The 13,545-nt window shown below is 38.7% G+C and overlaps 1 protein-coding gene across 2 annotated transcripts in view; it reads right to left on the reverse strand.

Moving 5' to 3' along the window:
* Nucleotides 1–13,545, reverse strand: part of TBCE (tubulin folding cofactor E) — a 90,556-nt gene that overhangs the window by 16,577 nt on the left and 60,434 nt on the right. For both annotated transcript variants that reach the window (XM_004712180.2, XM_045297907.1), the window contains 3 exons: nt 7,077–7,165; nt 4,085–4,184; nt 1,808–1,910 (listed from right to left, as the gene is read on the reverse strand). In XM_004712180.2, the coding sequence (XP_004712237.1) occupies nt 1,808–1,910; nt 4,085–4,184; nt 7,077–7,165 (292 nt within the window). The remainder of the gene's footprint in view (nt 1–1,807; nt 1,911–4,084; nt 4,185–7,076; nt 7,166–13,545) is intronic.

A 13,545-nucleotide genomic window follows, 5' to 3' on the forward strand; every position in this document is an offset into this window, starting at 1 on the left:
CGCAGAAATAAAAGGGGAACAAAGACACCAGCAAAACCACTTAAAGTGTGTGTGTATGTGGGGGAACCAAACACAAAACGGTAGTAGCAAACACTCAGATATTAGTGGATTAAATGTACCAATCAAAAAACAGAGAGTAGCAGACTAGATCAGAAAACAGAACCCAATATATGTTGTCTATCATAAACACACTTTAAACTCAAAGACCAAAACAGACTAAAATTACAGAGTGGTGAAAATCTGCCAAGCCAATGACAACTATAAAAAAGGCAGGAGTGGCAACGTTAATCTCCAGTAGAATCAACCTCGAGGCAAAAAACATAAGAGACCAGAATGGACAATACAAAATGATTAAAGGAACAATATCCCAGGAACATTAACCTTAGTAAGTATATACATATCCGATCAAAGACCCTCAAAATTCTAAGTCAAATACAGCGTTTAAATCAGAGATTAACAGCTCAACAATATGAGATTTCAGCATACCACTCATCAGGAAAGAAAATAAAGAAGCAGAGAAGCTAAACAACACAATCAACCATCTTAGCCACCTCGAATTATACAGAGCTCTCCAACAAAACAGTATATATTCTGCTGTAGTGCACACAAGACAAACTGTAGAACAGTGGTTTTCAACCTTCCTAATGCCGCGACCCCTTTAACACAGTTCCTCATGTCGTGGTGACTCCCAACCATTAAATTATTTTCATTGCTACTTCATCACTGTTATTTTGCTACTGTTATGAATCGGGCAACCCCTGTGAAAAGGTCGTTTGACCACCCAAAGGGGTCATGACCCACAGATGGAGAACCGCTGCTCCAGAATAGATCACATAGGCCACAAAGCAAGCCTCAACAAATTCAAACACTTTTGAGATCCTACAATCCATTTTCTCTGATCACAATGGTATAAAAATGGAAATCAGCAATAGAAAGAACAGAAATATAAACATGGAGACTGAACAACAAACTACTTAAAAACGATTTGGGTAATAGATTAAAAAAAGGATGAAATTAATAACATTCTTGGAACAAATAAGAACAAGAACACACCATATCAAAACGTTTGGGGCACAGAAAAAGCAGCTATCAAAGGACAATTTATAGCAATCAACACACACATGAAAAAGGAGGAGAAATCCAAAATCAGCACCTTAACACAACATCTTCCACAATTAGGTCAAGGGCAACAACATGAACCCTCAAACAACTGAAGAAAATAAATCATAAGGATTAGAGGAGAATTGAGGTCATGATAGTGGGGGAGGAAGCATGAAGAACTAGAGGAAGGTTGTGTGGGGATTAACAACAATGTGCATGAGAAGAAAATGTTCTGAAATCGACTGTGATGGTTGTACACAGATTCTTAATATGAGTGAATGATTAAAATGTATGATTAGTGAAGCCAATAAAACTATTTAAAAAGGGATGTACTTCTGCTTAGCTCCTACTTGAAAAAAGCTTGCAAGAAAATTCTGGTAGCCTTTACTTCAATAAACAGCTAAATCTAAGGTTTTCATAAGCTTATCGCATATTTATTGCATATCATTATGGAGAGCCATTATTTAGAAAAAGCCTAGAATAAATCAAAATGAGCTGAAAAAATCAGAATTCCTAGATACAAAATTCTACTTAAATCGAATGGTTTTTTAATTCTTTCTGTAAGATAAGATAAAGACTACAATTATTTGGATTATGAGTTGATTAAAATGAAGCTACATTTGTTCTTTGATTCACTATTAAATCAAGAAATCAAAATCGTTTGTTCTGGATTAAAACACAAACATACATAATGGCATATGATTACCTCAGCCCATGTTATTCCTGTTCGATTAAGGACTAAAGCCTTCAGTGCAGAAAATGTTCCCATTAGAGTTGGTGAACTAGAGGGAAACTGAAGTTTATTTTCACTGTGTAGAAAAAGAAGAGACACTGTGTTTACTGCTTTGCAAGTAGATTGAACCCAAACAATCACTGAAAGCAACAATTTCCAGTATAATCTGAGGATTTGGGTTTCTTTTGACCTGAAAATGAGATTTTATTGAAAACAAAGTGAGCTAAACTACAAGTATTTTAAATATTTACATTATCTAACTTTAGGGGCACTAGGGTGCGAAGTGGCGACATAAAGATAATCCTGAAACATGAGATGCAGGCATTTTTAAGGTCAGCGTTTCCAGTTTCCCAAGATGTAGTACCTGACGTGGCAATATCAAGTCTCATTCTCAGGAGTCTTATTTGCTGGACAGTGAACTAGAATTTTACTTCTCTAAACACAAACCTTACGCTGTCAATAAAGATGAAATTATTGTCTTTTAAATTTGCTCTCAGTTACTTTATGGGTGGGAGGTGGGGGGAGGGGCACTGAAAACATTGTCTGTATCAAATTATATGCATTTTCACTCTACGTGGGAGTGCAACTAATTTAGACCCATGTGCTTGTTAAATTATATCTGTCATGTACAAATCACTTATAAATGTAAAGTTGGTTTATTGGTTCAAGTATGAAAGGGAACCCTGACTGAGTCCTGGAAAAATCAGATTGTGAGGTTAAAGCTAATCAAATATTGGAAACGGCTCAGAAAACTCTAATATTAGTAAAAATGTAGATTAGTGAAAAAGCCTTATCAAAACTGAATTAAACAGTATCCCACCAAACTATTTATTCCTAAAGCAATATAAATGCTGCTGCAGTTCAAACCAAAGCAAACTCATTGCCATCAAGTTAATTCCAATTCATAACAACCATTTAGGAGAGAGTAGAACTGCCTCTGTGGGTTTCTGAAACTGTAACTCTTTATAGGAGTAAAAAGCCTCACCTTTCTCCTGTGGAGCTGCTTTTAGGTTCAAACTCCTGAACATGTGGTTGATTAACAGCTCAACACTTAACCAGCTGTGCCACCAGGGCATCGTTGTTTTTAAGTGCCATCAAAACCGTTCCAATTCGGAGCATCCCTATGCACAACAGAATGAAACACTGCCCAGTCCTGAGTAATGCTCACGATTTTCCAGGCACTGATTTCTCCTGAAAACACATCCAAAGTACATTCCACAAAGTCTCACCATCGATCCTTGCTTCTAAGAAACAGTCTTCCAAGACAAATTTGTCTGTTCTTTTGGGAATCTAATGGTACTTTCAATATTCTTCACCAACATAATTCAAATGCATAAATTATTCTTCAGTCTTCCTTCTTCAATATCCAACTTTCACATAAACATGAGATGATTAAAAATGCCATGGATTGGGTCAGGTGTACTTCAGGTCTCAAAGTAACACCCTTAATTTTTAATACTTTAAAGAGGTCTTGTGCAGCAGATTTACCCAATTCAATGCATTGTCTGATCTCTTGACTGCTCCTTCTATGAGCTCCGATTGCGGCTTCAAGCAACGCAAAATCTTAGACAACTTCAATCATTTCTCTGTTTATCACGATGTTATCTACTGGTCCTGTGGTGAGGATTTTAGTTTTCTTGACATTGAGTTGTAATCCAAAATGAAGGTTGCTATGCTTGATTTTCATCAGTAAATGCTTCAAGTCCTCCTCACTTTAAGCAAGTAAGGTTGTGTCATCTCCATATGGCAGCTTGTTAATAAACCTTCCTCCAATCCTGATACCACATTCTTCTTCAAACACAGCCTCTCTATTTGCTTAGCTTTCAGGTAAACTAAGTATGGTGAAAAGATATAACCCTGACCCATACCTTTCTTGATTTTATACTATGCAGTATTCCCTGTGTGTTCACTTTTAATACCATCCCGTCTTTGGCATCCCAATAGGTATCACTTCCCCTAGAGGCTCTATCTTTTATGGCCAGGCATATAAGAAGTATGAAGATCTCAAATGTCTACATATTCCTTATTAAATAACTACCTAATATAACTATTTGGAAGAATAACCAATATACCCTTAAAGAATTAGCTTAAATAAATTCAACTAAACTTAAATATATTCAACTAAATGTCTGCTTCTCTTGAAATGTCTACCTATATCCCACCCATAATCCTCACCTCGATGTTCTCAATGGGCAAGGAGACATTAGAAACTTTGTAGTACATGACAATTCATTAACCAAGAGTTCATACCTGAGATTTAGAACATCCAGTTGTTTAAGCTGGTCAGCAATATGTATTACTTCATCCCATGAAGACAGCAAGTTTCTTGACAAATCTACTTTTCTAATATCTAAAGGTAACATGTTAAGAAAGAGTAATTTCAAACCATTCATAAAAGATGAAACAGACATCATTAACTCTTAATTCTAGTGTATGGGATCTTTATATCCTACATTCTGCTTCAACATGTTTCATGAGCATGTATTACTTTTATCTTTTTAAATCATTCATAAAATCAAAGTTCATTGTCAGATACTGTAAACTAGAGACAAACCAAAAACCAAACTCAAAGCCACCTAGTTGATTCTGATTCATAGGACAGAGTAGAATTCTCCCTATGGGTTTCCAAGACTGTAAATCTTTACAGATGTAGAAAGCCTTGTCTTTCTTCTGCAGAGCAATTGGTAGTTTCAAATTGCTGATCTAAGTGGTTATCAACCAAACACATAACTATTATACACCACCAGGGCTCCTTGTAGCTGTAGTCAAATGAATAAGGACCAAATGCCATCCTCTGAACCATCCTAGCTTTATCCAAGAAAAAGGAAAACAGAAAAAAGTGATGGAAATTTTGATTTTTTAAATTCCTAAGGTGGACCCATAGACCTTGCTCTTGGCTCTGTTTAGCAATCAAAAGCTTAATAAACACTGCCATTCATCACCAGGGAACTAAGATGCGCCTTTCTATTTGAGTTATAGCAATCTTCAAGTAAAATGTCATCTCCAAGAGAGAGAAGAGGAATTAGCTGGAACAAATGTTTAAAATTGCAAAGAAAAAAATTGAATTTAGAAAATCTCTTATAGACTAGAAACAGTTAATAGGATACCTACTGTCTAAGAAATAAGAGAAGGGAAAGCAGTGAGGCTGAAACAGAAGGTATTGGCACTAATGGGCAACAGTGACTGCTGGACAGGAGGAGGAGACATGCCACCCAGAAGGGGCACAGCTAAGCAGAGCCCTGGTGGGGAAGGGACTGGACCCACTGACAAGAGGATCATATGCAGTAGTTGGATGCGTTTGGAACTTCTTCAAATCATTTATACATTACACAAATAATGAATGAGGGCGAGGGAACAACAAAGTCTCATTTGGGGGAGAGAGACTCAAATGAGTGCATCTCTAGTATGTCAAACACCAACAACCGTCTAGCTAGGCAAGATGAGCATGCAGAAACAGAGTGCATGTGGGTGTATGAGATTATGTGGTCAGGGGAGATGATTTTCTTCAATAAGATGGCATATGAATAAAGAACTGTAAGAAATGAGGAAATGTCATTCCTCATTTCTGGGAAAGTACATTCCAGGCACAGGGAAACAAGAGCGAAGGTTCTGAGGTTAGAAAGGTTAAGGCTATAACAGAGTTCGAGATGGAAGGAGGGGCATATTAAAAATGAAGACAACAGAGTCACTGGGGACCAGGCCAGATCACACAAGGTTTTGCAGGCAGTAGAGATGGAAAAGTTATAGAGGGTTTTAAGCAAGAGTGATGTGACCTAACTTGTTTTAAAAGGTCACTTCCGTTGTGTGGAGCTGCAGAGTGCCGAGAAATACAACAAATCCACTGGCATAAATTCATAAACCAATTCTGACTCAAGACCCTATGCAGAGTTTTTCAACTCATTAAGGGAGCAGATAGCCTCATTTTCCTCCTGTGGAGTAACCAGTGGGTTCCTGCATTCTGCATCATTGCTTGTGACTGTGTGAGTCTGAAGAAGAACTTACGGACTAGTATTGGACTTAAGGATTTGAGTTGGACTGGACTGGGATGTTTTCTCGATACATAATTAATTCTTGATATAAAGCTCTCTCTCATACATATGAGTGTCACTGGATTTGTTTCTCTAGTCAACCTGGCCTAACACAGCCAGTTAGAACAGGAAATACTCCAGACACCTCTATGTCACTTTGTTCTTCACCACAATGTTTTCCAAACCCACTCCACACTCAGCAGTTAACCAGCAATTCTAACTCAAAGCTACCCAAACTACTATGACATTTGTGCAGCACTCTGGGACAAGTAAAGGGGACTGCACGTGGCAGACACAACCAATCAGAATCCTCTAGCAACCCCACATCCCAACAGGGATAAGGGGATCAAATCTCAGGCACTCTGGTGGGGAACAATGTACTCTGGGAAGTTAGAACATTTTGCTAAAGAGAAGCTATGTGAATCTTATTAGTTGGAATCTCTTCATTCATGCAAAATTAGTGATAAATAGCTATCTTTGATAAAAATCATTATTGCGATTGGGCAGAAGACCTTTTAAAATTATAGAAAGTCTATTTGATTTACTACCATTGAGGATTTAAAAATAACTTATCTCCTATATTTCATGGCAGTAAAAAAAACTGATAAGAGAAAGACAAGAGATTATAAACTCTTGAAAAGCCATTTTTAAGAACCTTTAACAATTGTGTTCAGTTACATGAAACCAAAACTTTACTAAAGAGAAGAGTTTATTTTTTTCCCTAACAAAAAGTTCACAAGAAAGCACTTCAGAGCTTTTGCAGTGGCCCCATAACACCTTCAAGTTTCTCAGGCTCCTTTTACTTCTGTGCTTTCTTGCTCTGGACTGGGTAACTTTCCTCAGGTCTACAAGATGGCTGCAACAGCCCTGGACATTCTGTCTACACTCAAGACAGTAAGGAAGCTGAACGCAACAAGCAACAGATCCCAACGTATGGCCTTTAAAAAGCCCTACCCTGCAACATCTATTCTTCATTTTGTTGGCCAGAGTAAGCCCCAATGTCACACCTGGATGCAATTTTGCTCTGTCCTGTAGGGCCCCTATGAGTCGGAATCAAGTCATTGGCAGTGCATTTGAGTTTGAGCTTAGGAAAAAGCCAGGAAGAACATGTATGGGGCAGGAAACTTGACTACTGCTAGGTAACTCTCAATGTTGAGCACAAGTATCAAATCCAAAACCAGATCACAGAAACAAAATACCAATCAAAAGGATACTAGGGCATATTTCAGCAATTCCTCCTTTTTCACCAGCAGAATTCACTGCACAGCTCCTCAGAGAAATTTCTTGCAACTTGCTCAACTGGCTGCATGAAAAACACAGAGATCACATTTATGAATAAACACACGTTATCCAGTTTTTAAAAAATTAAAATGCGTATCATAAATAGGAAAATGTAACCAAGATAATATAACAAAATACACACAACCACCACCCAATAACAGAGTATTATAAGCATTATAAATATAACTCAATTTTTTGTATCCTCTATATAAATACTTTCATATATTGGAGGCCTAATCCCCATTGCCTATGAATATGACCATATTTGAAATTGAGGTCTTTGTAGATGTATTAATTAAGAGGAGATCATACTGTATATTAGGGTTGCAATACAGTACATTACTTAATATGGCCCTTCTAGGTAACTCTCATGTAATGATTGGGTGTAACTATGCAAATAAGGGATAGAATCATGCAAATAAGTGTATACACTGTATTACTTGCTATGCCTCTACCAGTTATAGTCTATACAACCCCACCAAGTAATTGGGTGGGGATATGCAATTAAAGCATATGTGACTTTATAGGAATTAGTCAATTTTGCCATCCCACTAGATATACAATGAGTCACTGTAGGAAATGGGAACAGGGGATCTTATGTCCATCAAGAAAGAAGACCCAAGGGAAAAAAGAAAGAAGAGGCCAGCAGAACACGTTTTTGGACCCTGAGGTCCCTGTGTGCAGAAACTGTGGCAGCAAATGGAATGGAACCAAGAGCTCCGTGGCCCATGGAACAAACAGAGCTAAGTACTTCCAGGCAAGAGGCTGGCTTGCGGAATGGGGTGTCTTTGGGGGCATTTATTAATGCTAAAGGAGTTTTGTAACTTGTCAGAGATGCACCAGGGCCACAAGGCTAAGAGCTGACGACCAGAAAGCTGACGATCTCATAGGCATGGCTGAGAAGAGGCTATTCTGACCAGAGAACTACTTTACCCTGTACATTTCTGATCTTGAAATGTAATCTGCTAACTTCTTTAATAAACCTTCATCAGGAATATTTTCTGAGTTCTGTATGGCCATTGCAATAATTATTGAACCTGGCATAGAAAGCCAGTATGCTATGGGAGGGAAGCAGGTTAGAGGGTAGAAGCATGTCTGACCTCTGCCTCACAGGAATAGGCCTTTGGCAGTTGATGATGATGAAGGTGATTCTCTTTGATCCTGGTAAATTCAGAGATGTAATGTCCCTCTATCTAATTTTTTTACAGAGCCCTAATGAGTAATTGGTCAGTTTTACCATCTTGCTAGGCTTTGAAGAAAGGCAATCCCAGAGCAGAAAGGAAGCTCATCGCCATGAATTGGATTCAATGTCTTTGTACTAAGAACCTCCTAGACCCAGAGGATAAAGAACTATATAACACTGGAGTCAGAACAAAATGGCAAGAAATAACAAATGCGGCAGAGAACCAACAGCAGCAGAACCAAGCAATTGGCAAAGAGAGTGCAGTGGGCTTCTCAGCCCGTTCAGAAGCTGAGCACCTTTGGGTAAGAGGCTTCCTGACTCTGGCACTTGACAGAGCTAAGTTCACCAAACCATGCAGCAATGCAGCTGAGCACCTTTGGGAGGAAGCTTACTGGAAGAGTGGGCTACTTCTGTACACTTATTAAAAGAAATAAAGAGTTTTGTAGATGTAGGGCAGAGCCTGAATTGGCCCAAGGGAGTTGAGGGATTGAGGGCCAGGGAGAGGCTTGTTTGTGTGCAGCATCTCTTCACTCAAGTAACATTGGTCATAAAGTGCTGTCTTTTGGATAAATTATGAACTAAGAAGCTGTCCTGACTGAAAAGCTGTGTCCTCAGTTGTTCCAAAACCTACACTGTAACCTGTTACTTCTCTAAAAAAACAAAACAAATAAATAAGGGTGAGTATTGACTGTGAGTACTGTGTAGTCACTGCAATGAATTATCAACCCCAATAGAGAAATAGAGTGCCATGGAAAGGAGGGCTACTGTCAGAATTGGGGGGTGAGGGTGGGGGGGAGATCCGAGAGAAGTTTGTCAGACCTCCACTTCAAAAGTCAGCTTTGAGCTAATGCTGATGGTGAGTCTCTCTCCTCTCAGGAAGTTAGAAGTGTTCAGACGGCCCCTTCTACAGGGTGAACCGTATGACTGGGTTCCTTACAAAAGGAAGGGAACATATGGTGACACAGAAGAAAGAAGAAGAGGTGAAAAGGGAAGCAGATATAAAAGCAATGTGGTTACAAAGTAAGAAAGGCCAAAGATTGCCATGAACCACTAGAAGTTAGGAAAATGCAAGGAAGGAAGAATTCTTTCCTAGAGCCTTCAAAGAGAACATGGCCTATTAACATGGTTTGGGGCTTCTAGTTCAGAAATGTGATACAATAAATGTATTTTGTTTAATGTTACCCAATATATTCAGCAGACAATCATTATACTACATTTTTTGTTGTTGTTGTTGTTGTTAGGGACCAGTCGCCTAAGTGTCAACTCATAGCCACTTTATATAGAAGGGATCGGAACATCACCTGGTCCAGTACTATCCTCACAATTGTTCTTACATTTGAAGTTATTGTTGTAGGATTGTGTCAATTTATCTTGTCAATGGTCTTCTTTGTTTTTGCTGCCCCTCTATTTTACCACCTGTCCTTTTCCATGGACACTTAGTACTTACTTAATCTTCAGCATTTAAGACATACTCTATTTATTTACATATCCCTAAACAAGTAGAGCTGGTGGTGCGGTGAGAGAAGCATTGGGTAGTGCGGTAGTTATATAATCATTTGTCAATTTGAGGATTAAGAGTGAAGGGGCAGAGGCAAAGGACATTTATAGAGGTCTAAATACAGGCATGTATATATGTAAATACATTTATATATAATGATAGGGGAATAGATCTACATACATATATTTATTTATAAAGTATTATGGCAGCAGATGGACATTGGGCCTCCATTCAAGTACTCCCTCAACACAAGAACAGTTTGTTCTACTATCACAGCACTCTGTGATGTTCACCTTCCCAGACATGATCACTGAAAACAAAATGGGTATATAAACAAATGTGGTGAAGAAAGCTGATGGTGCCTGGCTATCAAAAGACATAGCATTTGGGTTCTTAAAGACTTGAAGATAAACAAGCAGCCATCTAGCTGAGAAGCAACAAAGCCCACATGGAAGAAGCACACCGGCCTGTGTGATCATGAGGTGTTGATGGCATCGGGTATATGGCATGAAAGACACAAAACAAACAAACAAAAAATCTTATCAATGGGAATGAGAGGGAGGGCAAAGTGGAGACCCAAAGCCCACCAGTAGTCAACTGGAGACCCCCTGTCAGAAGAGCCACAAGGAAGAGACAAGCCAGACAGGGTGCAGTATAGCACTTATGAAACATAACCTTACTCTAGTTCTTTAATGCTTCCCCCTCACCCCACTATCATGACCCCAATTCTATCTTACAAATCTGGCTAGACCAGAACATGTATACTAGTACACATAAGAGCTCACAGAACAGGAAATCCAGAACAGAAACCCACCCCCAGGGCCAATAAGGGGAGCAGCGATACTAGGAGGGTAATGGAATGGGGGGGTGTCCAATCACAATAATTGATGTATGCCCCCCACCCCAGTGGAACGGGCAGCAGAAAAGTAGGTGAAAGGAAACAGCAGTCACGATAAGACATGGAAAAAAATAATAATAATTTCTAAATGATCAAGGGGACATGTAGGAGGGAGGAAAAATAAAAAATGGGGAGTTGATAACAAGGGCTCAAGTAGAAAGAAAATGTGTTGAAAACAATGATGACAACATATGTACAGATGTGTTTGACAGAATGAATATATACATGGATTGTGATAAGAGTTTAAGAGCCCCAATAAAATAAAATAATTTTTTTAAAGAGTGAAGGGGTAGAATCTAGCCTATCAATCAGATGATAGCCAATGATGCCTCTGTGTAGGCATGGCTTCTCCTGAGGATTCTGGGAACTCTTGTATTCCTCCCTGGAGGCGGGAGACACTCTCTCTCTGCTGACTTCCTGCAAGACATCCCTGAAGAGAAGCCATATGAACCTACCCTGATGCAACCCTGGGATCCAGAGAAACACGTGGAGCCCCCTGTCAGCGCTGAGATGCTTACAACGCCACTGGATCCACAAGACTTCCCACCCACTGGCCTGTGATTTTCCTGGTTTCAGTATCACTGCATGTGTTTCATGGGTCTGAGCAGGACTTTATATATTGGTATCAGACATATGGGCTGGTATCTAACTTGTGGACTTGATCTGGGCTGTTTCCACAATATTCAATTGGTATTGTATATGGGCCTCTTTCTTATACACATATGAGTGTCTATGAATTTGTTTTTCTACTCAACCCAGACTAACAGAGGTTCAGATGGTTTAAACCCACCAGTGCTCTGCAGGAGAAAGATGGGGCTATTGCCTTCAATAAAGATTTACAGCCTAGGAAACCCTACATTGGGTTGCTATGTGTTAGAATTGACTCTATAAGCAGGGGGTTTGGTTTTGAGGGGATTTTTGTTGTTGCTGTGCTTTAAACAAATATAGTGCTTATATATTTACATATTATGATCTTGATATAAATGTTATCCTTTTTTATATAACCTCTTATATTACTTTTATTTTCTCAATAGTAAACTATTCAGCTCTGAGATTAAGCTATGGTGCCACATGTAGCTCTAATTTATTCACTCCTGTTGACATTCAGATTGTTCCCAACAGTGCTGAAATAATAAACAATACTCAAGAACACTTCTTGTACTAACATGGAAAAATATTTTCAGGAACATCCTAGTGAATGTATTTCTTTAGTTTAATAGATAATCTCACCAGCCATTTAAGTATAAACAATCCATTGTTTCTTGTCTTTAAAAGATACAATGCGCTACACAGTCTAAGAACATAGAATCTGGATCAGATTGCTTGCACTGAAATCTCCATCCCACCTCTTCCTTTGGTTTTGGACAAGTTAATTAACATAACATCTCTGTATCTCAGTGGCCTCATCTTTAATATGTTACAATATGATGAGTATTTAAGAAGCTCTCTTAATGACATGCAGTAAGACTCTTTTAAATATTTATTAAAATGATGAGAAAATATTTGGGGGAAATACCAAGGTCAAATGCATGATCACAATAATCAGAAATTAGAAAAATAGGCAGCAAAAAAGTTTCAGGGCAGGGGTTTCCAAATTTTCTCAGCTCACAAGGCCCTTAGTACATCAGTCATTTTCATGGCATCCTTAGGTCAAAGAAATACCTACCAGCAGTTCTATTTAGTAAGGAGCTAGGTAGGTCTAAGCATCTTACATAAGATTGCAGCAGAGAGTTTCATCTTTCTCCTGCCAAGTAGCTGGTGGGTTTCAACTGTCAACCTTGCAATTAGCAGCCCAAATTTTATCCCATGGAGACCCCAGGACTCCTCTATCAACTTAGCATCTATGAAGCATAGCACAACTCCCAAGTCCTAGGATCACTCCATTTCCTGCTCCACAATGATTTGGGAGTATACAACTTTCCTCCGCTATATAGAAGTAAAGCATTCTCATTAAACCTTTCATATGCTAAAATTGAATAAATTGAAGAAGAAATGGCCACTAATATATAAGGGAAACATTTCTGAGCATTCACAAATCTCCACCCACTCTTCCCCCAAAAATAACCCACCAAATAATATCCCCAGCAAAAAAAAAAACTAAAAGAAAACTAACATGCAGTATTCACACAGGAGCCCTGGTTGCATAGTGGTTATTTATGGGCTGCTAACCACAAGGTTGGCAAGAGAAAGATGGGACTTTCTACTCCCATAAAGAGTTACAGTCTCGGAAACTCACAAGGGCAGTTCTACCTTGTCCTGTAGGGTCACTATGAGTTGGCATAAACTTGATGGCACTGAGTTTTGTTTTTTGAGTTCTTCCTTTATGGTCGAAATTGACTCCATGGTCTAAGGTTGGTTTTTATAGTGTTCACAGGCACAATTCAAAACTATGGCAGCTTGATGTTGAGCTGCAAAGTATCCTGGGGAAGGAGCTTGGCAACATCACTCTTGCTGCTGAGGGGGGCACACTTTTCACACTTTTTTTTTTGGTGTTTTTAGGGATTAGAGAAGTTTACAGTTTATTTTTATGATTTCAACACTGTATTAATTATATAAAACATGTTTGGGACAAAGTTTTTTTACGGACTTCTGTTTGGGGTTACTGGTTTGCAACTTTAAAGGTTTCAAAGCAGTCCTTTTAAAAAAATTTATTTTTTTTTAAATCATTTTATTAGGGGCTCATACAACTCTTATCACAATCCATACATATATCAATTGTGTCAAGTACATGTGTACATATGTTGTCCTCATCATTCTCAAAACACCTGCTTTCTACTTGAGCCCTTGGTATCAGCTCCTCATTTTTTCCCCTCCTTCCTCGCT

Source organism: Echinops telfairi, unplaced genomic scaffold (genome assembly GCF_000313985.2).
Source record: "Echinops telfairi isolate 266 unplaced genomic scaffold, ASM31398v2 ScPeMD7_7424;HRSCAF=8462, whole genome shotgun sequence".
Lineage (NCBI taxonomy): Eukaryota > Metazoa > Chordata > Mammalia > Afrosoricida > Tenrecidae > Echinops > Echinops telfairi.